At 39.2% G+C, this 23,438-nt stretch overlaps 1 protein-coding gene across 1 annotated transcript in view; it reads left to right on the top strand.

Annotated features, from left to right (window-relative positions):
* The window catches only part of tll1 (tolloid-like 1), a 94,889-nt gene extending 77,747 nt beyond the window's left edge, over positions 1–17,142 (top strand). Inside the window, exons 18-21 of the mRNA XM_041785555.1 lie at positions 4,716–4,843; positions 11,858–12,071; positions 12,341–12,591; positions 15,257–17,142. Of these exons, the coding sequence (XP_041641489.1) occupies positions 4,716–4,843; positions 11,858–12,071; positions 12,341–12,591; positions 15,257–15,391 (728 nt within the window). The 3' untranslated portion in view covers positions 15,392–17,142. The remainder of the gene's footprint in view (positions 1–4,715; positions 4,844–11,857; positions 12,072–12,340; positions 12,592–15,256) is intronic.
* Positions 17,143–23,438: the final 6,296 nt, after the last annotated feature.

Below are 23,438 nucleotides of genomic sequence, written 5' to 3' on the forward strand. Positions count from 1 at the left end.
TCCTTTCAGCTAGTTACTATAGACCTTCCTGTTTCCAACAAGACATCACAGTGTAAACTATGTGCCAATAAATTAAAACAAATTTTACAGCATTTCATACATACTTTGCCCTTTTCTTTTACAAATGCAGTTGATGTTATCCCTCTCGCTTAAGGTGATGATATAAGAAGGCAGAAGATGATGCAACTTCTGCCATGGTTAGCAGTCATGTTTATCGACTTTGGGGTAAAAAGCTCAGCGTGGAAAATGTGGATCTTTTGCAGATTGCCTTGTCCATTCTGGTCCGACTGAGGTTTATACATGAAAGAATAAAAACTATCTGCATTATCTAGATGTGTTAGTGTGACTTTGAAAGGGGATATTTTGTATGATTTCAGTAAGACTATCAGCATGTCCTAACTAAGGTTGTCAAAATTTGAAGACTTTTTAATGTTGCATGCTTTAATCAATACAATATCCATCATTTTTACACTCAGAAGTACAGAAAGTGTTAAAGTTTTGAAGACAAAGCAGATGGGCGGTCAAATGAGAGTTAGTGATGTTCTGTTCCCATTAAAGATACAGATACATTGATACAGAGAGAGAAGATCTTATTTCCTAGTTGTTTCACAGCGGTTACACTCTAGAAACACTCTCAGCACTGCACAGACGTGAAGGAAGACTCAGGATTTTGTTTGATTGATGCTAAAGACAAGCCTTTTTCTGACCACAGGCTCTTGCTAACTGTTAAATTCAGTGTTTGGCAACAGCAGTTTAAGTTTCTTCAGCATCTCCTAAAGATGCACACGTTAGCATTAATATCTGTCACAGACAGATAGAGAGCAGATCAGAGAGACAGCAATGTCTCCTGGTCTCTTAAAGTTTTCCTGTACATCTTGACCTGCTGACTGATGGCATCTTTAGAGCCCTGCTTAAACAGTGACACCAATAAAATTACAGAAATAAAAAGAAAATAAGAAACTGCACACAGAAAGCAGAATGGCTGCATACATTTTTTTCTGGTTTATTAATAATAGCTCAGAGGACATACTTCATTACTTCATTACATACTTTCACTTGTAGTATTCAACAGGTATATTTTTTTTAATTTTAACAAGTCTGTGTGTGTATAGACATTCAAAATTCTAGGATTGTGAAAACTCTGGTCTAAACTGCAAGAAACGAAAGCCAAAATCAGCTTGATTATGTGTTGTAGTATTCTGACAGTCCACAAGTAAGGTGATGCAATGGGGTTCAAGGCTATTATAATTAACTTAAAGGTGCAGCGTGTAATATTTAGCCTAGTATCATTTAGTAAAACAAACAAACTTGGTTAAATGAAACATGATGTCTATAGGTAGGTCTATCCTAATTAGTGTTTATCCACCTGAAAAAAATATGTGGTTTTTTTTAATATTAACTCAGAATAAGCAATCTATTAATACATGGGGAGGGTCCCCTCCACGGGCGCTGCCTGTCTGGAATTTTTGCATTTTGCATGTTTCTCTGGTGAAAACTGTGGCAACCAGTGGAATTTAAAAAAGTGTATCTGTTATTTGGTTGCTTCTGTGGCGCCATAGAAACATGCAAAATGCAAAAATTCAAGAAGGCGGTGCCCGTGGAGGGGACCCTCCCCATGTATTAATAGATTGCTTATTCTGAGTTAATATTAAAAAAAAACACATATTTTTTTCAGGTGGATAAACACTAATTAGGATAGACCTACCTATAGACATCATGTTTCATTTAACCAAGTTTGTTTGTTTTACTAAATGCTACTAGGCTAAATATTACACACTGCATCTTTAAACTTACTGGATAGCTAAAACTAAAATTTAAAATCTTTATGGTCAACAGAAATTAATTAAAACCAAGCTATACAAAAAAACAAAAACTAACAAACTAAATTCTGTGCTTACAAAGCTAAGTATAATAAAATAGAATTAGGGAGAAAATCTCCTTAGGTTGAGTATTTGGGAGCTGTATACTGACAAGTACAGCCAAGCCTGGAGAGTGTAAAATGGCCTGGTTTAATTGAAGAAGACTTAACACAATGGCCATTTTAGGTCTCTAGTTGTATTTAAGCATCACATTTGAATAAATATGAAAGTTAAAGAGTGGCATGTTTGAATGTGTATTAAAAAAATGTTTAATGTTTTCTCTTTCTGCCTCTTTTGGGTTTCACCCCTGACAATTATTCAGTGATGCTGAAAACTCAAACTAACAAAAAAAACCTAAACTAAAACAAATCAAACCATCAAAAAAAAAACTGCACTAAAATTAAAAACAAAAAGTTAAAACAAAATTAAAATATTAGCCTAAACTATTCTAACCTTGATGGGATGCAACATGGTGCAACACAGGACGTTTTCTCCTGTCGCCCCGTTCCTGTTTCCTCTCTGTTTTGTATCGTCACATTGACAATGATTAGGATAAAGGAAAGAGGGAGATGACAAGGTACCAGGAGTGTTGAACAGGGATACTTTCTTTCACACAACAGAGCTTATCTGCTTGTTTTAAAAATTGAAGATGGTGATATATTTATGGTTACAAGATGTGTGTGAAATATTCTGACTCATGTGGACACAGAGACAAAACTATTAGACTCACAGCTGCCAAAGGCCTGTCAACACAAAGCGCCACACTCCCATTTCTCTGTATTCAAAATAGAGTTATCTAGATGTCACATTCTTAAATATTTTGTGGATGTTGCATGGCAAGTTTGCAGTACATGAATTTTTAAATTCCAGTTTTTAGTCGGACTAATTCGTCATTCCTCTTTTTAACTGCATGTAAACGTACTGACTGTGTTAGACTGGCAGTAGAAAAAGGCAAAGAAATTTTCTGACAGGAAGACATTTGTAAACATCAAACTGTTGAGTTATTTATTAAATTGTAGATAGCATTATGAAGCTGTGTTTTTTTTTTACTTTTTCTTACCTGATTTTGTGAAAAGATGTTTTTACTGCTATGTCAGACATCACATTTTTTAGCTCAAAGCTGTATCAAAAGTTATTGAGTGACTTTCAACTACAGGAGCTGTGAAGGTCTGCTGTGACAAAGTCATATGGAAAATGTCATTTGCTTGTCATTCATCCATTGTTATTTGTAATTCATCCATTGTCTGTATGGTTCAGTGTCGTCTGACTCTAAATAAAAAATGTGAGTGCGGAATACATCTTGTTGTCTTGTGCATGCCTCCCATCACCTTCATTAATCCACGGCAGCCATTAAACTCATACCATATAGATAGAGGGTTTGATCCCCAGCTCCTGCAGCCACATGTTGAGGTGTCCTTTGGAAAAACACAACCCCAAGTTGATCCTACAGCAGCATCAGTGTTGTGTGGGTTTGTATGAATGGGATTAGTTAAAACTCATGGTTACTTCACACAGTTGGCTCTATCATCAGTGAGTGACTGTGGTGGGGATGGGTAAGTGTGACCACAAGTGTAAAAAGCGCTTCGAGTAGCTATACAAGCTCAAGTCTCCAAGTTCATTTGAAGTAGATTAAAGTTTTCAACTTCAGTCAGAGTTGCCTAACAGCTGCGAGCATGTTGTGAAATCAACCCACAGCTTATGTGTTGTCTCTGTGTTGCCAGTTTAGCAGCTTCTACTGTTTTATTGTGAGCATCACATCTAATAGTGACGACTAAAACTAAGCTGATAGAATGCTTTTGATTTAAAATTTGAACTATGTTATGTGGATTCCTCTTTGTTTTATGACCATAAAGGCTGCGCCATCTTGTCAACTTGAGACATTCATACTAATACCAGCATGCAGGATGGCAAGAAAGCACAGCGTAGAGGGAGCTCAGCAAACGCACAATCAATGCTGCCCCTGCTGGCTCTGCTGATCCTGTTTAAGCCTAGGTACACCTCTGTTACTACCTACCAAGATGGCACGGGGGGGGGGGAATCCTAACCCCCTGTTATGCATCTATGATATTCATCATAAAGGCAAAATGTAAAAGGATTGTAAAGACTGAAGCTTCAATGGCACTTTAATCAGGCTAATGTGGGCGAAACTGCAGGATAACAAACCTGCAAAAATGCATATCCATGATGATGAAATCATTCAGTGTTGCCTTTTCGCTGTCAAACACATCAAAGCTTATAATGTGTCTCAAATGATATAGGTTTTACTTTAATTTCATGACATGTTATTTTTGCTTAAATCATCCAGAATGTTCCCTAAAGTCATGGTGAAGGCCAAATGTTTTTAGGATCCATTTCTAAATATCCACTCACAGAGATAGCACTGATTTCAATGAGTACCAAGTTTACAGCATGGTTAACACAGTCTCAAATAACAACAAAAAAATAAACAGTAGTAATAAACCTCTTAATTGGTCTATTTTATTGAGTTTTTATCCACATTCAGACCAGGTTTTAAATAACTTGCAGAACATCATGGTAAAGATGACTTGTACTCCTTCTAATCTTGTACTACTAATAGAATATTTATGATATATGCTCTATCAGTGTAAAGTACAGATGGCCTTATGTTGCAGTGTTAGTTTAAAGCATGCGTGCATGTCTTCATGTGAAATTCATCCTGAACTCGTCATCAGGATGTGTTTCTTTGAAATCTTTTCCCTCTTTTAGTTCTCTCGTTTCTCTCCTTCCTGTTCCCTTTCCATTTCCTCTGACCTTTTCCTGTGCAGCCATGATTTTAACTTCCTCTCAATGTGTGCGTATGCTTTCTTGCGTGTTTGTGTTTGTGTGTGTGTCCAGCTGAGTGTGAGCATAAAATCCACAGCCCCAGTGGGACCCTGAGCAGCCCCAACTGGCCGGACAAGTATCCCAGCCGTAAGGAGTGCACCTGGGACATCACAGCCACGCCAGGACACCGAGTCAAGATTGTAAGTGTGAAAAAAATCATCTGATTTCTGGTCTTATGAAGGATTGTTCTCTCCTTCAGCAGTTTTGGCTTCTTTCCTCCCTGATAATAAAAAATGATTCTGTCTGCAGGTCAAATTCTATCTAAAAGCCTCAGGCTTCCCTCCCTCCTCCTTCTTCCTCGATAAACTCTCTCTTGTTCCAGTTATAGAGCCCATATGTGAAAGAGGGGAGAGAAAGTGAACGTTTGTATATTCGGGCTAACTGCAAGCGTGTGCTCATGCGTTTGAAAGAAGCCTTGGGCAGCGGCCATCTGTGTCCTTGTGTCTTTTGCATGAATGTGTGTATGTGTTGAGCCTACATGTGCACGCACATGCATGCATTTGTGCATTTAAGCATTTATGTGTCACAGCACATAGTCTTCTCCATATTTTTGAGCTAATACAGCTGTTTTGTACTTTTTTAAAGGTAAACAAGCACAATGCGCCTTGTGTGTCATTGATTCAGGTTGAGGTGGAAAGCTTCTAGATCCGTATCTCAGGATTATCAAAGAAGAGACAGAACAGAGAGAAATAATTTCAATTTCACTGATGGCTCAAACAGGTTTAATTTTTGATGCAAAAGGAGTTTCCCTGACTTAGAACTGAGTCTAACTTCATTTGAAACGTAGTTGAAAATGAAAAAACTTGGCTTGAAACCTGGTTAGAAATGAGGACCAAAGAAAAACATCTCCAACCGGCTCCAACTTCAGTTCCAAACTTTGTTTTTACCAGCCAGACACAGAAAACCAGCTGACATGCCAAACAAGCTGCATTATTCACATACTCACCTGCAGGATTGTAAAGGCAGATCCAGCCCATCTGTTGCTGACATCTGAACATCTTTTTTTAAACTTTCACAATGTTAACAAAGCAAACATATTTTTCTTTAGATCAGATCAGAAGTTGCAACAACCTACAGAACTTTCTTTTCCTTTCCACCATTATTGTTTCCTTTGTCAGGGCTCAGCTGCTTTCCTTCCTAACTTTCTTTGTGGTTTTCACTGGTAGTGTCTCAAATTTACATGTGGATTTGAGTTGCTATTTCTATCCGTTTTTATTCATTAATTCTACTGTTGAGGCATTATAATGTATGCAGCACAAAAGTAAGAGAGATTGTGTCGTATCGTGTCGCATCTTGTCACAGGTTTTTCCTTTCATTCATATGAAGGGGTGACCGGCCACCTCAGTGTAACCCCCGCCACTCAAAATGAAAGGTACTGAATAATTTAATTATTTCTTACAGGCTTTACCATTGCCGTTTTTGTCTTTGACACAATCACATGGTCCTTTTCAAATTCCGGGATCCTTTCTCTGCAAAGAGGGCAGATGCCAAAATTGAGACAGTACTGAAAACAATGTGTACAACTTCCACCTTTGCTCTAATGCCATGAAATTGTGCCAACATTGACTGGGATGTCCTACTAGGGCCCAGACTTGTGCAGGAGCTGCCTGAAGTTTGTTTGGTAAAACAAAGAAAGTGCCATCATTTGTTAAGCTTTGAAGGGGACATATTTTGCCCCTTTAAGACACATTTATATTGGTCTCAGAGGTCCCCAAAACATGCCTGTGAAGTCTGTTGCTGAAAAATCACTCCAGTATTGTATTTTTGCACATCTAAAAAAACCCCCTCCTTTTCTGTTCTGCTCAGAACAATTCGTTTCTGTGTCTGTGGCTTTAAATGTTAATGAGATGTTTGACTCCGCCCATGACCACACCCCTCTTAGGAAATGGATGTTGTTTAATGGATGGGGCTCTCAGCTGCATCAGGAGAGGAGGGCGGAACTTTCTTTCAAGCGGGGAGGGCCAACCGAGCCTGTGGGCAGGGCTAACTCCCCACATGACATCATGAGGGGAAAATCTGAGACCGGCCTGTCCCAGCACACATTTTCTGAAAGGTGGAGAAAGGGGAGTTCTGATTTTTCTGGTACTTGAGAGGATTGTGGACAGGCTAGGGGCACTTTTTTTTGTTAGAAAAGCCTGAAAAGGTGATTTTTGCATAAAATTTCCCCTTTAATGTCTCCACGAATCATATCTACTGTTTTGGCAGGCTATAGCATGATTTTGTCAAGTGAAGAGAAACCAACAGGTAGCACCAGGCCATCACTGCTGACAGACAAACTAAGGGAAACACTGTATCATATCCAGTTCTATCGTAGTGTTTAATATTGTAACAAATCATATAGTGTCATATCATAACCTATTGTATTGTGCCATCTTGTATTATGACATATCGTACCATCTCGTATTGTATGAAATCTTGGATCAAATCACATTCTTCTCAAAGTGCTTCTGCCATTTCTCATGTGCTTAGTTGCATTTTTGCAGCGTCAATCAAAGAATGTATGCAATGAATGTGTAGATAAAAGGCATTGTTGTACCAACAGTACTTAAATTGTTAATTCAGTTTTTGTTTTAAACAAATAAGTGAATGATATTTTTTGATACAAAGGCAAGAACACGGATCACTGCACAGCCGGGGTAAATAGAGGCATTTAAGAAAACATCACGGTTGTCAAAGCTGGAACTGAGAGATACCAGCATTTTTTAGAAATGCAAATTCACCTAAATTCTTTTGTCTACTCTTGTTTTGTCATTCAAATTTGACTTATTATCAATGCCAAATGAATGCACTAGAGGTAGAAAAAATATACATGACAGTATGGAGTGTTGAAATACTGGTGTCTAATATTTTTGGAATTAGAAAATTATAACTCAGATTCTCCAGCAAATCTTTCTGTCATGTTTTTATTTTCCTTTTATGCATCTTATCTTGTTGCATCACACCGTAATGTGTCTTATGGGGTTGTGATATGTTGTGACTTGTAGCTCAAGTTTCCATGCCAATCCCACTCTTATAATGTAGACTATATATATTTTCACCGTAGTCTGAATTTGTCTTTCAACCGTAAATGCACAGGAGTACACTTTCCCACAGATAATCCTCCTACAGTCCACTCATGTTCCCATTCAAACAGTGTCACACACAAACACATTGCATCTTTACAGTATGCACGTTTAATTCTCATCCAAACACACTCAGGTGCAGGCACGTTAGAGGTGTGTGCATATATACATACTGCCCAGAAACGCAAACACATAGAGAGCTGTCTGTAGGTCTGCTAACTATTTGGATTTGGCTCTGTGCCCCTCTTCTACTCTGCTGCATCATCCTGAGCCCACTTCATGTTTTTAAAATTGTCATTAACCGTCATTAATTTTGATAATCTCTAATCACCGCTTATGTAACGGAAACACGCATTACATCACCAGCTGAACACTTTTAGCAGTTTTTGCACCTGTTTCTGAATGTGTGACTACATGTGAAACTAAGATGTGTGTGTGTTTTTTTTGCTGTGTGTTGAGATTAGGAGGAGAGCTCTCTATATACACAGTAATGACATCACAGCGGGATAAATGTAATACCAGAAATCTAAGCCTGGATGTGAAGGTCACTGTGTTATTGCTTCTTTTCTCTCTGTCACATACTCCCCACACTTAACTCTCACTGGAGGAGTAAACAACTCCACAAACGAGTGTCTCACCGAGCTACGGTAAGGAACATCTGGAAGCCATCACGACCCTACAATCAAACATTTCCCCTGTGGGTAACAACATGCTCACATTGGCCTGCCTTTAGTCATCCTTCTTCTTCCGTCTGGTTCTCAAGCTGGTTGAAAAAAAAATCAGCAGTGGTGTGGTGTTTGTGGTGGCATGAGAGAGGTGTGTGACTTTGCGGGGGAGAGGCCTGCAAGGTGTTATGACTCAGCTCAGGGTGACTTGATTTGATTATGAATCGTGACAGAGCGTTCACCCGTGTCTGTGTGTCAGTGATGTCTCGGCACACAGGAGGAGGCAGGGTCTGCTTCACTAGAAGTAGAGATGCTTTAAAAGAGTTTAAGAAATATTTAGTAGCTACAGAAAATGCTGTAAGACATTCAAAACAAGTTTACTTATGTTCCAGTGATGGTATGTGGTAGATTCTTAGGTTTATTCTCAATCTTGTGTGCAAGAACAGCACTTTCCATAATCTCAGAGTGTGTAATTTGGGGCTATCAGCAGCTACTACTGAAGGTAACGGTCATGGGAAAAGTTGGCTGTCTGAACTCTGTGGTGAGGATAGCTGGCACCACATACGTCTTTGTCCTACAGATCAGCTATTGAAAAAATTGAAATGTGTTTTCTTTATTTGACTTAAAAGGTGAGGACCTTTATACGTTTCATCTTTTTAGTCTCCTTACCGGTCACTGCACCATTTGAGTTCTTCATTTTTTTAAGATTGATTTTTGGGCTTTTATTACGGAGCTAGGATGGTAGATAGAGTAGGGAGAGGGAGTGAGGAATGCCATGCTGTTGTTAGACACACGGCAGATTTGGACCCGTGCCACCAACTTTAAGGACAGCAGCCTCTGTATGATGCAGGCCTGCCCACAGGGTTGGCAAGGCCCCTGAAAAACCCAGAGAATGGGCCCTCCCCAGTTGTGATTTATTATTGATGTCAGGCATGTGCTGGATAAGTGGAATTGGTGCTAGCATCCTGGCTAACAGTCACTTCATCATGGAGCTCAAAAACTGTGTGGTTCTGCTTTTTAAATGACTTATATGTGACACTATTTAACCTCTTCATTTCTTCTTCCACCTGTTTTTGTGATATTTTCTCAGCTTTTAACCCCTTTTTTCCTCTTTCAACCCATTTTTGCCCCTTTTAACCCAGTTTTGCCACTTTTGAAAATTTTTTGGACTATATTTCTGCAGCTGTTACTCTTTTTGCCACGTATTCAACCAGGTTAAATGCAGTGTTCATTTCGTCGACTAAAACTATGACTAAAACTGTCCGTCGACAGCCTTTTTTTTTCCATGACAAAAACTAAACTTAGACTAACAAAAATAGATCTGTGATGACTAAAACTGACAAAAACTAGGGTTAGTTTTCATCAAGATGACTAAAACTAGACTAAAATGTCATTTAGTTTTGGTCGGACATTCAAAACCCGTGATATTTCTTCACTGTGGGTAAATCTGTCAGAAAACAATGTATCTGTAGCTCTTCTGCCTCTCAGCTGTAGAAAGCAGGGACCCCAGGTTTGGGGGAGTGCATTGAACACACTACCATGATTCGGTACCAGATTTAGGCAAGAGAATAAATGCTTGGACTAAAAGTAAAGACTAAAATGTGAGGACTTTTATGGACTAAAACTAGACTAAAATGTTTTGAGTTTTCATCGACTAAAACTAAAACAGATAGAAGTTACTAAAATGTGATTAAATCTAAAATGCATTTTATTTGAAGACTTAAACTAAAACTAAAATTAAAAATAGCAGCCAAAATTAACACTGGTTGAAAATGGAGTCTGTGCAGTAGTGCAAAAAACTGCAGTTCCCCAAGTGTCCACTTGAGGCTGGCTTTAGAGGTGCCAGAAATCACATACACACCCCATGTTAATGCCAGTTTTAAATGTAGACATAAACATGTTTACAGCCTGGTTCAAAAGGGGAGTTTGGATGAAATCTTTAAGGGCACATACAGTACAGGGGGTGAACTTTTTTAAATAACTCAGTTTTGGTTTAAAGAAGGATAGTTTTGCATAAATAGAGGCATGGCTGTTATGAATACAAGTCACCATGTTGTAGCTGTTTGTTAGGAGGCTTAAGACCAACTTGCCAGCTTGGCTCCACCTTTTTTGTCCGTTTCTAGGTTGATCTAAAGTTAGTTGGCGATAGTGTTTCCATTTTGTCGACTGCCACAGATTGGGTGAAATTGGTGATGTCATCCCAGTACACCAGTGGCTCTCAGCTTGACCAGGCATAAGGACCCACCACTACCTCCTTATGAAAATTTGCAACCCAAGTTCTTCTAATGTTTGACCCCTTAAATGTGTTTAATTAAAAACGTTAGTTGGGACCATAAATGGGAAAAATGAGATGTGTCTTAAAAGCACATCATTACAGATGGCTAAGTGTGCATACATTTTATTTTACTCCATGTCTCCCAAAAGTTACATGGAAAATGTTGCAATTTCTCAAGGAATTATTATGGATTATCTTGGGAAACCCAGCCATCTTATCTAGGAAAAGAAGATGAATGGGTTGACATTTTGAGGGAAAAAGCTGAGGTTTACTGATTATCACAAGAAAACCTTAAAAAATGTAGAGATATTCTGTATGTTCACTAAGGGGTTAAATACACACAATATTTTGCCACATACATTCCTGACCCACTGGAAACGGCTTCCTGACCTACCAGTTGTGAACCACTGCTTTACACAGTCCAGACTCAAAACTGAAGAAGGAATGACCATGTTGATCCACATGTGTTGAAAGTTTTCTGAAAGGTTATCAGTTTTGAGAACTTCATACAAGCCTCCTTCCTCTTAAAATAATCACAAAAGCACAGAAGAGAATCTTGATTTTGATTTGAATTTTTCTAGCAATTACTTGGGTTTTGCTGTGATTTAAATGCAGATGATTCTTTGCAACTTGGGAGTTTAATCCCCAGCTCCTGCAGCTACATGTCAGTGTGTCCTTAGGCACACTCGGGACACTTAACTCCAATTCCTACTACTGCTGAATCAGTAGAAGTAGCATATGAATGAGTGTGGATATGTATGAATGGGGTTAATAGAGATGGATGCTTCACAAGGCAGTCATAGAGAGATTGTTAGAAGAGTATAGGTCCATTTACATTAATACTGTAGCCTAAAGCTCCTATAAGGATCTCATGCTTTGTGCTCGTTTTGCCAATCTGTGGTCAAAGTAAACCTCTTATCTCTTTGCTTTCTCTGTTGTATTAAGGTGTAAATTATGTTTTTCTGTATCACTCACAGTTTGATCACCATCTAAAAAAACCTCCCCACGGGAGCTTTAAAGCTTTGAAAAATTCCAGGAAAACTGTCCCATACATTCAGGGTAGACTAGACAGCAGTGGCCAAGTTTGATCTTTCAACACCCACTAATTTCTCACTCAGTAATCTCTCATCCTCTTTCCCTCTACCTCTCCAGACCTTCAATGAGTTTGAGATCGAGCAGCATCAGGAGTGTGCGTACGACCATCTGGAGGCCTTCGATGGGGACAGTGACACGGCAGCCATCTTGGGTCGATTGTGTGGCAGTAAGATCCCAGAGCAGCTGGTCTCCACCGGCAACAAGATGTACCTCCGCTTCATTTCTGATGCTTCAGTGCAGAGGAAGGGTTTCCAAGCTACACACTCAACAGGTGTGTGTCTGTGTGGAAACATATATGTTTCTCACATCTCTCTTCATGCCACACTGAGGGATTTTATTGTTTTAAAAAGCACCATCAAAGTCAAGAGCTTGTTTTTGTCCAGTCTGAGTAGTTTTTTAAGAACAATATCTCCCTCTAGTGGGTCACAACTGTATATACAGGATGAAAAGCTCATTAAATCTACCGTAAGTGTATTGATTCTATTACACCAAGTGCCTGATTATAAAGTAATATCTTACTTTTTCTTCATGTGTGTGCAGAATGTGGAGGTCGTTTGAAAGCAGAAGTTCGTCAGAAGAACCTCTACTCTCACGCTCAGTTTGGAGACAATAATTATCCAGGCCACACTGACTGTGATTGGCTGCTAACAGCTGAACAGGGCTACGGCATAGAGCTGACCTTCATCACCTTTGAGGTAGAGGAGGAAGCTGACTGTGGTTATGACTATATCGAGCTGTACAACGGGTACGACGCCAACTCACATCGACTCGGTCGCTTCTGTGGTTCAGGGGTAAGACTTTTAAACAAGTTTGTTGTATGTTATTAATGTGTGGTGTGGGAAACAGAAATTTGGCATTGAATATTTTAATTTAATTTTCTTTTTAGTCTCTCGTATTGGTTGATATACACTTTAAGGTTTTAGATTTTTACTACTGTCCAGGCAAGCTGTTGGTTTATGTGGTGCATAAAGGTTACTGCAGACCTGGACTTTGCTTGAGTTGGGCGAACCACAATAATGTTCGGGAAAGACAACTTTATTTAGTGCACCACTCATATATATACAATTTAAAGTGCTTTACAGGGCCAAAAACAAGGCATGTAAAATATCAAGAGCTGTTAGTCAAAAGAGAGCATTTCTTCATCTCTTTCCTCTAGTTCCTGGCGGGAAAATAGTTTACACATTTCACTACTTGTATCAAACTACGCTTTACTGGTACTAAACTATGATTCTTCAATTCTAAATATATACATGGACAAAAGTATTTGGTCCCACTTGTTAATAATTTAAGTCAGGTGTTTCAATCAGGCCTCTATTTGCAAACACTTGTAATGTAAAATGGTTAATTCTGAAGAGCACAATGTCGTCAAGTGCAGTACTGTGAGGGATGCCACCTTTGCAATAAGACGATTCATACAATTTCATTCCACTTAACATAAGCACAAAAACTGTGCAACGGGAGCTTCATGGAATGAGTTTGGCTCAGTAGCTGCATGCAAGCCTTACATCACCAAGTCCAGTGCCTAGGGTCAGATGGAGTGATGTAAAGCATACTGACAATGGACCATGGAGCAGTGGATATGTACTCCGTGGAGTGGCGAATCACACTTCTCTGTTTGGCAGTCAGATTGGTGAGGCTGGGTTTGGCGACGCTGGGAGGTTACCTGTTTGACTGCAATGTGCCAACTGTGAAGTTTGGTGGGGGAGGGATAATGGTATGAGGCAGTTTTTCAGGATTTGGGCTGAAGGCCAATCTCAATGCTTCAGCATGCCAAGACATTTAGGACAATGCTATGCTTCCAACTTTGTGGTAACAGTTTGGGGAAGGCCCTTTTCTATTCCAGCATGACTGTGCCTCAGTGCACAAAACAAGAACTTTAAAGACATGGATTGATGAGTTTGTTGTGGAAGAACTTGACTGGCCTGCACAGAGCTCTGACCTCAACTCCATCAAGCATCTTTGGGATGAACTGGAACGGAGACTACGAGCCAGGCTTTCTTTTCCAACATCAGTGCCTGACCTCATAAGTGCTCTGCAGAATGAATGGGCACAGACTCCCACAAAAACACTCCAAACTCTTGTGGAAAGTCTTCCAAGGCTGCAAAGGGGACCAACTCAGTATTAAAGTACATGTGTTTTAATACAGTGTCCCAACACTCCATGTTGGTGGAATGGTCGGGCAGCCAAATACTTTTGTCCATATAGTGTTTATTCAATTTCAACTATTCATTTAGTGTCTACCCTTGTTTACATCACAATAAAGAGCATTTACACAAGTAAAGTCTGCACCTTTCTGACTGCGTGTCTGCCTCAACACTGACTGTGAGTGAGGAAAGGCATGGGTGCTCAGACTTACCCACTTTAATCTGTACAGCACATCTTAGTCCTATTACCCTAGCCCTATTGTGACAGGCCTTCCCAGTCTAGAATCAAAATTCTCCTCCTTCTTTGTAGTTACTTACAAAGTATTTAGAAGAAGCACTAGAATGTGCTAAAGTATCAGTGTACTTTAAATGATATAACATGGCTATAAAGTGTACCAAAAGCCACCAAATTTTGGAGTATATGGCCAAAAAAAAAAAAAAAAAAAATTCTAAATTGTCAGACATTTCATATTAAATCAGAAAATTCAGCTCCGTCCTGTGTACTAAGAAATCATATTTGCCGTTCATTTTTGATTGTGTGCCATGCAAAGAATGGTATTAATTTCCCTTAGTTTCAGGTCTTTTAAAGGACTTTAAAAGTTATTTTTAAATGTGTGGAAAGTATTGAAAATATGTTATTGAGGGAATACAGAGACTTCATTTAAACCATCATGAGTCATCACAGTGAACAGGAAATGCTGTTCACTTAACTTATGACCTTCATCATGCTCCTTGATGAAGGCCACAAGACAAATGTGTCAGTCTAATAGTTGTCCTTTAAAACTCCAAGTGCTGTTAGAGCTTCCTGTTTTTTTTTTTTGTTTTGTTTTTTGTTTTTTTTAAACATCTCTTTGTTGATTTTTTATAAAGAGAAAAACAAAGTATACAAGATGTCAAATGACACGATGCTTAAGAAAAAAGAAAAGTAATAGAAAAGCACTGATCTTCCTGTTTTTAATTCTTCTGATGCGCCTACATGTTCAGATTTTGTTGACATGGTCAGAGAGGGGATACATTTCTTTTTTTTTAAGTGAAGTCATAGTTGTTGATATACTGAAAGCTGTCCCTTTTATTTTGCCTTCTCTTTTAATTGAACATTGTCGCCTTGGATGCATTAGTTTGCACAGGCTGTCATGAAGTTATGACTGGTCTTTGTGAAAACAATAATAGTTTTAAAGGTTGCTTTCTTGATGCAAGGAAGTTTGTGAATTAAAATGTTTCTTGAAGTTTTCAAAATGATGATAAAATCAGGATTAATAACCTGTAAATATGTAAGAAACTTCTTCTCATGTCTCTCTCACTCCTTCCTCAGCCCAGGGAGGGGATCTACTCACCCGGCGGAGCTATGCTGATCCGTTTCCACAGCGACGACACAATCAGCAAAAAGGGCTTCCACATCCGCTACACGAGCACCAAGTTCCAGGAGAGCCTTCACACTCGGAAATGACCTCAGATGACCCCGCGATCTCTGACCTCTGTGCAACCCTGACCTTCACCATGGCAATGAGGAAAGTACAGCCTGTCCCCTCTTTTTGGACACTACAGGCAGAGGTGGACGCTTGCCAGGCACGGGAGGAAGACAACACTCAAAACATTCGTCTCTCTTTGTGGCTCCGTATCTCATTCTGAGATGGGAAAAAACAACAAGATTTCAAAATAAGAGCTTTGACTAATGAGGGGAAAAACGCCAAGGATTGAGCGGAGGAGATTTATCATCGGACATCAAGGTCCCCTCAGCGTGGAGGGAGGGTTGCTGAACGTGCAAACTTGTTTACTGAGACACTCTAACGCTGCGAATACAGAATAAAAGAGTACAAACACATAAATGTACTAGATTAATATTCATAATTATAAACTATGGATGCTTGAGGAAGTAAGGCTTCAAAACAAAAAGAAAATGCCTCCAAAAAGGGAGTTTTTCCCGACTCCTTGATCCTTGAACTGTGCGACTTACTGTGATCAGACGGCTGCTCATACCCACACAAGCTCTACAGACATTTTTATTGCCTTTGATGCCTGGGAACTGGTCTGTTTAACCCAGCTCAGAATGGCTGCAGATGATTTTATTTCATGTCTTATTGTAAAAAAACAAACATTGTGTTTACTGTTTGTGTGTGTGTGTGTGTGTGTGTGTGTGTACAAAGAAAGAAACTAAAGGCTGAATGCCGTCATGTTGCCCTTTTTGCTTAAAGCTTCTGCTGACGACCATCATGTATGGAAATGAAAAACTGGAGACTTTACAAATGATCTGTGATGCTAATGTTAAGCCTTGCATTATGTTTTGTGCATTTTTTTAAGTATCAAGACCATCTTGGAACAAACGGAGCAACTTTTTAAGGATGTTTCCACCTCAACCTCAACACCCATCCTTTTTTTTTCCAAGTGGATGTCGGAAAGGGAATATTTTCACAGCTGTCTCTCGGAGTGGCACGATTCTGACTGAAGGAGAGATTCCCATGGTGCTAAAAATACAAACTACACTGACTGACAGACGACTGCCGATAGAAGCAAAGTCTTTGAGTCGGAGACGCAGTCGGCGTGCAAACAGCATCAACAGCACTAGTCCTGTGGAACTACAACATTGCCTTAGAACCAAAATGTATGCTATCAGAGGCTGCTGTGGTGTGTCAGCTGAGTGATTTTTGAGGTTTTTCGGCAGCGCATTTCAATTTATTTGGATTTCTGAATGGTCTTATGGTGAAAAACAAAACATGGGAAATGTAGTCTGTATGTGAGATAGAGTGTCAATGGTGCATGCGTGTTTGTGTGTCATTTTTGTAGCTGCTCTCAGAGAAACAAACACAAACGCTCACACATCCACTGAAACACACGACTCATTGGTGTGCTTTTTACCTGAACACATACTTCTGTCTCCCTTCTGTGTATTTGGAGCTAGGAGTAAAGCGAGGTGCTTTAAACATGAAGGAAAACAAGGTGCACGCAGGCTGCATCGTTTCTGTGATCAAATACAAATGTGTAAGTGTGTGTTATAGAAGATTCTAGATGAGTAATGTGAGTGTATGACTGTAAACTGTGTTTTTTAAGTTGAATCTTTCATCACTGTATGTGCCAATCTCCAGGTGACCCTGACCCACTGTAGTTTTGTTTTATCATTCCACCTCAGTGTCTGTAGCTCAAGAGACACTGACATGACATCCTCTGCATCAGTCATTAAAATACACACAGCTTATAAAATGATCAATCTGTGTTTCTGAGTTTGTGATGCGTTTCTTTTATTTTAGTTTTATCTGAACTGATTCCACATCAGCTTCTATGCTAAATATTGATCCTTAAAGTGTTTTCTTTCCACTTATGATATTCTAAAGACACATTTAATGATATTTTAAGGTGAAATATGTAGATTTTTTTGCACTAAAATGTCTTCCTTCATTCAAATTGACCACTCCTATGCTATACTCAGAATTAGTTTTTAGTTGAGCATATACCTCTAAACCAGCCTTTCCTAACATACAGTGACCTGCGACCTTAATATCTTCGTCATGAGACTCCAAGTATTTACCTCCTTATTTTTTTTATATCATTAACAGACAATTTAAATTTAGATGCATAGTTTTCAGAGACACTAACACCACAAGAGAGTGTTTGTGTTGTCATTAGGTATAACTAATGAGCCACCAGCGTTTATTCTGTTTAAACAGGCACCTGAAAAGTCGCTTTTTATTTTATTTTCTAATATTAATCTCTTAACATATATGTTGTGACTCCAAAAACCCTTTCTTAGTCATGTTAATGCAGCATTGTAGAATGTTTAATGGAGTGTCACCAGTTAATTCAGCACCAGTTAAACCATAAAACCCACTGAGTACATCAGATAAAATAAATGTTGAAAAGGTGACATGTCAGTTAAATTCTCTGGCTTTTTTTTTTTCAGTTCTTAGACTTTAAAAAGAATTTTTAGGTCATTTTCAAAATTAGGTTTATGGTTTTTACATACTCCAAATGGCCTCTTGTGGCCCACCTGAAGTACCCCAAGGGCCCACCAGTGGGCTCTGGCCCAGACTATGGGAGGCACTGCTGTATATATTATCTCAAATAGATGTCAAAGCCATTTTAATAGTTGTTGTGATCCATGTCCATGCATGAAAGAGCTACTAAGACATACACAAAATATTTGTTGATGCTTGTAAGAGCTGATAATGTAACAATGTTGAGAGCTTTTAGTGCAGACTAAACTCTATTGTGAAGCGGTTATCATGTTAATCCATAAATGACTGACTCACTCTGTAATGAAATAGGATTATAATATTAGCAGAATGTAATTATTATCAGCTCTTATAACACTGAGAGCTGCTGTTCTGTTGCTGTATCTTGCACATGTAATGAGATGCTCATTAGCAGTGTTAGGTGAGTTACCTGTTAAAGGTCATATTTTACCCCTTTAAGACAAGTTTATATTGGTCTCAGAGGTCCCCAAAACATGCCTGTGAAGTTTGTTGCTGAAAAAAACCCCAAAAAACACTCCAGTATTGAATTTTTTGTGTGTCTAAACACCCTATGATTCAGTCCTGCTAAGAATGAGCTGTTTCACTGTCAGTGGCTTTAAATGTTAATGAGGTGTCTGACCACGCTCCTGACCCGGCCCCTTTCAGGAAATGGATGTAGCCTAAGGATGTGGCTCTCCACATCCTTAAGCCACAGTAGGGCGGAACTTTTTTCCAAGCGGGGAGGGCGGAACTGAGCCTGTGGGCAGGGCTAACTCCCCACATGACATCATGAAGGGGAAATCTGAGAACAGCTTGTTTCAGCACACATTTTCTAAAAGGTGGAGAAGTGGGATTCTGATTCTTGGGGGGATTGTGGACAGGCCAGGGGCACATATTTTTGTTAGAAAAGCCTGAATAAGTGTATTTTGCATAACATATGTGACCTTTGAAATTACCTAACTACTTAGAAAAGAAAGAAAAAGTCAGAGTACATTTGGGTTACCAAAAAGTAAAACTTTTAACTACTTGTTCCACTTGGGAGTAGTAAAAAACAGCACAAAGGCCCTGGAACATCTGCCTTTGAATGCGTGGTCTTACATTATATGGCCTAGTTGACTGCCCATAATCTGTAACTCTGCATCCTGAAATCATCACTTACAGATGGAAAAAAAATTTACAGCTGTTTGATATGCTCACATTCACCTGGTTCACCTTTTGCTGTCTCATAGCTACATGCCAACTGTCTTGGGAATAATTTATTCTTCCTTTTAATACTTGTGACAACAAAAAAAGCTATCTGAGTGCTCTGAATGGATTACTTTGTCACGTGTTACCCCCAACATTGCTTTCTTGTGATGGATGGATGAATTGATCCATGAAACCAAAACACTGGTTTACTGTTAAGTTGACCTCTTTATTCAAAAGGAGAACAGAAGTGGGTCCAGCTCAGCACCATGTCTCTACTAATAATCTTAACTAATAAGCTCCCACAGCACAATTTACGTACCCTGGTGGCCTTTATACTTTAAAAAGGTAGAATTTGTAATCAAACTGTTGTATAGGATTGCATTAGAAATTTTAGCCATACAGCATATCAGCTTGATTAGTGTAGACAAAACTTTTTGCCTTTGTATGTTAAAAAATCAAACTCTTAAAAGTTTTCCAGTTCTGTAGCAGCAGCATTTACAGCTGATATATAATCCCATGCTCTACTGACCTTATATTGGCCACAGTTAGTGCTGACATAAGCATATTCTTTTTTTAATGATAAACTATAGGCCACTACTATACAAACTAATAAACTACCTCCATAAAATTATCCAAACTGCATCAAGGCTTTAATAGTTTCAGTCCATACATGACCTGGATGTTGCTCTACAGATCAGCAAAATCAAATCAAGTTGATCTCTGACCCATTTTAGACTCAACAGCTTGGTGATATGCTGAGCAAAAGCTACTTACCTTTAGAGGATCAGTTTGGTGAGCTTCAGCTGTCACACAACACACCTCCAGCTGTTTGCTGCTACTGCGATACAATGAGGAGACCGCTAGAGGGCGCCAAGTGTGAGATTTTTAAAAGGCCATTGGTCTGCAGCTGACATTCAGCTGTTAATCAGAAGTTTCAGTGTTTTTTTTTATTTAATTACTGGCTGTAGACAGGGTCTCGGGTTGGGATATTTTCACAGTTGCAGGGTCAATCAACATAACCACAGACCAGTCATTAGATTTTTGCTACTTCAGATATTAAGACTTCAGGGGTTCTCATTTCAAAGCCAACATTTACCAAACCCTTTTGGACAGTAGCTGTTCTATGTTGTACTGTCCTTTTGTGGGATTTTAGCCTGCATTATTGCATGCATTCTCTCTTTTATTAAAAGTTAATATTAACTAAACAGGCTGCCAAACTCATTGCACTGGCTTGCAGTGAAAAAAGGACATTTAAACTGATCTTTATTAAGATTGCTAAGATCTGTGGTGTTAGCTGAGGTCAAGCCGTTGTTTTAATGTCTGCAAGAACCTTTAAACCTGCAGATCCGCCCCAATGCTTTAACTTTGGCTCCATCTACAGTTCATTTACAGTACTGCAGTGTGACTGATGCAATCATCACTACATTTCAGCCAAGATAAGATCCAGTTATCTACATCACTGCCATTTACCTCTACTAGGATTAACTACTGAGACATTAACCACTAATAGCATTGATTACAGTTACAGTTATAATAGTTTGGTCTACCATTAGGTGGACAACCTGTAAACAAAGATACTCATGCTTAAAGGAGCAGGGATATGATTGATTTATGATGAATAGTAAGAAGGACACTGTCCATCCATCCTTTATCTATAGCTTTGGGGTTGTGGGGGGCCGGAGACAATTATTTGGTGAGAGGTTGGGTACGCCCTGGACTAGCTGCCAGATTTAAAACCAGTCACACTGGGGCAATTTAGAGTCACCAGTTAACTTAATGAACTGTAGGAGGTCGGTTGTGTACCTATAGAGAGCCTACGTATATGTAAACTCCACTCAGAAAGGCTCTTTCCAACAGGGATTTGACCCAGAACAAATAATGCCGGTTTTGTGAATTGTTTTTGTCATGGCCAAGAATAAGATCCAGATTAGAACTGACTTCTAACCCTTAGCTAATGTAAGCACATAAAATGTAAGTTTAAACATAAAATTCTTTGTACATGCCATCAAGTATGGAAGAAAGAAAATGAGATAATGTAGTATGCCTTGCTAGTACCGGGTTGGGCCCCCTTTTTCCTTCAGAACTTCCATAATTCTTCATGGCATGGTTTCAACAAGGTGCTGGAAAAATTCCTCAAAGATTTTGGTCCATATTGACAGTTGCTGCAGATTTGTCTGCTGCACATCCAAAAGTGCTCTTTTGGACCAAGATCTGGTGACTATGGAAGCCATTGGAGTAAAGTGGACTCACTGTCATGGTGAAGAAACCAGTATGAGAAGATTTGAGCTTTGTGACACGGTGCATTATCCTGCTGAAAGTAGCCATCAGAAGATGGGGACACTGTGGTCATAAAGGGATGGACATGGTCAGCAACAACACTCAGGTAGGCTGTGGCGTTTAAACGATGCTCAGCTGGTACTAAGGGGCCCAAAGTCTGCCAAAAAAATATTCCCCACACCATAACCTCAGCACCAGCCTGAACCTCTGATACAAGGCAGGATGGATCCATGCTTTCATGCTGTTTCAACACATTCTGACCCTACAATCTGAATGTTGCAGCTGAAATCGAGACTCATCAGACCAGGCAACAAGGCAATTCCATCAACACAACTGTCGCTCACTGGATATTCTCCCCTTTTTCTGACCATTATCTGTAAACCTTAGAGATGGCTGTGCATGAAAATCCTGGTAGATCAGCAGCAACCATGCCACGTTCAAAGTCACTTGAATCCCCTTTCTTCCCCATTCTGATACTCCATTTAAACTTCAGCAAATTTTCTTGACCACGTCTACATTCCTCAGTGCACTGAGTTGCTGCCATGTGATTGGCTGATTAGCTATCTGTGTTAACAAGCAATTGAACTGGAGTAGCAAATAAAGTTGCCAGTGAGTGTATATAGACCTTGCTATAAAATAATGTCAACTTCTGCTAAATTTATACTCACCTATCACTTTATTAGGTATACTCTTTCAACTGCTCATCAATGCCTCTTATATGGCATTTAATATTAAGATATGTAGACATGGTCATGAGGATCTGCTGAGGTTCAACAGGAGCATGAGGATGGGGAATAAAGTGACTTTGAACGTGTCATGGTGGTTGGTGCCAGCTGAACCTACTGTCATCGTTCTCCAAAAGTAAACTGTCCTATACTGCATTTATTTGTCAGGTTTTTTGTTTATGTTTTTTTGATTGTCGTTTGTGTTTACTCTTTATCATAAAGGCATCCAAATGCTAATCCTAAAAAGATGTTTCAAATACAGGTTAATAGCAATTCTGGACATCATTGCTGTGCGCCGCAATGCTAAATTTAGCTAAATTTAACTCATCAGTGACAGTCAGCTTGGGTAACTCCAGCAAACAGTGAGTAAACCGCAACAAATCTGCCATCATACACCATTCTCTTCTGCATTTAGTCTCCTGACCGGAAGCCACCTAACGTCAAATACCGAACTGATGCATGCATAGAGCCCATTTTCATGCTTAACCATCTCTGGGGTTACAGAGAACGGTCAAAAAGGATGAATAACCAGTGAGCGGCAGTTCTCTGGTCAAAATGTATTGATGATGGCAGAGGTCACAGGAGAATGACTGGACTGGTTCAAGCTAGAATGTCAAACCCAAGGTATGTAGAAAAGCATCTCTGAACATGCTGAACCATGAAGCACATGGGCTACATTAGCAGGTGCCACTAATGCAAAGTTCAAAGTAATGCAAGGTTCATGCTTTAATGGCATGAATGGTTAAGACCTTTGTTGTCAAAGCAGAGTGTATCAAAATAATAATAATGATAAGGTACAGGAAACTAAGTCTGCAATTTATGCAGGCTCGACAAAATTGGACAAAAGAAGATTGGAGATGTGTCGCCTCATCTGATGAGTCTTAATTTTTTGTAGGTGAATTCAAATAGGGGGGTCAGGATTTGTTGTAAACAACATAAAAGCCTGCCAGACCACTACCAACCATGACATGTTCAAAGTCACTTAAATCCTCTTTCTTCTACATTCAGATGCTCGGTTTGAACCTAGATTGAACATTGTCTTGATCACACCTACATGCTTAAATATATTGGTTGCTGCCATGTGATTGGCTGATTATATATTTGCATTAAGAACTTTTGAACAGGTGTACCTAATAAAGGAATTAGTAAGTGTATAGTCTCTACTTTAAAGGTAACAGGAACCAAAACAGTTCTAAAAATGTGCCCATAAAACTGGAAACTGGAGCTTCAGGATACAAGTGAGCTGTTACCTAGCTGATATGTGAAATAAATAAAACCTCTAGGGCAGCTGAAAATTGATCTTGTGTTAAATTTTTATTTATGTTTTAGAAATTCTAATTTTGAATTTGGCTCTTAGGCA

Source organism: Cheilinus undulatus, linkage group 4 (genome assembly GCF_018320785.1).
Source record: "Cheilinus undulatus linkage group 4, ASM1832078v1, whole genome shotgun sequence".
Classification (NCBI taxonomy): domain Eukaryota; kingdom Metazoa; phylum Chordata; class Actinopteri; order Labriformes; family Labridae; genus Cheilinus; species Cheilinus undulatus.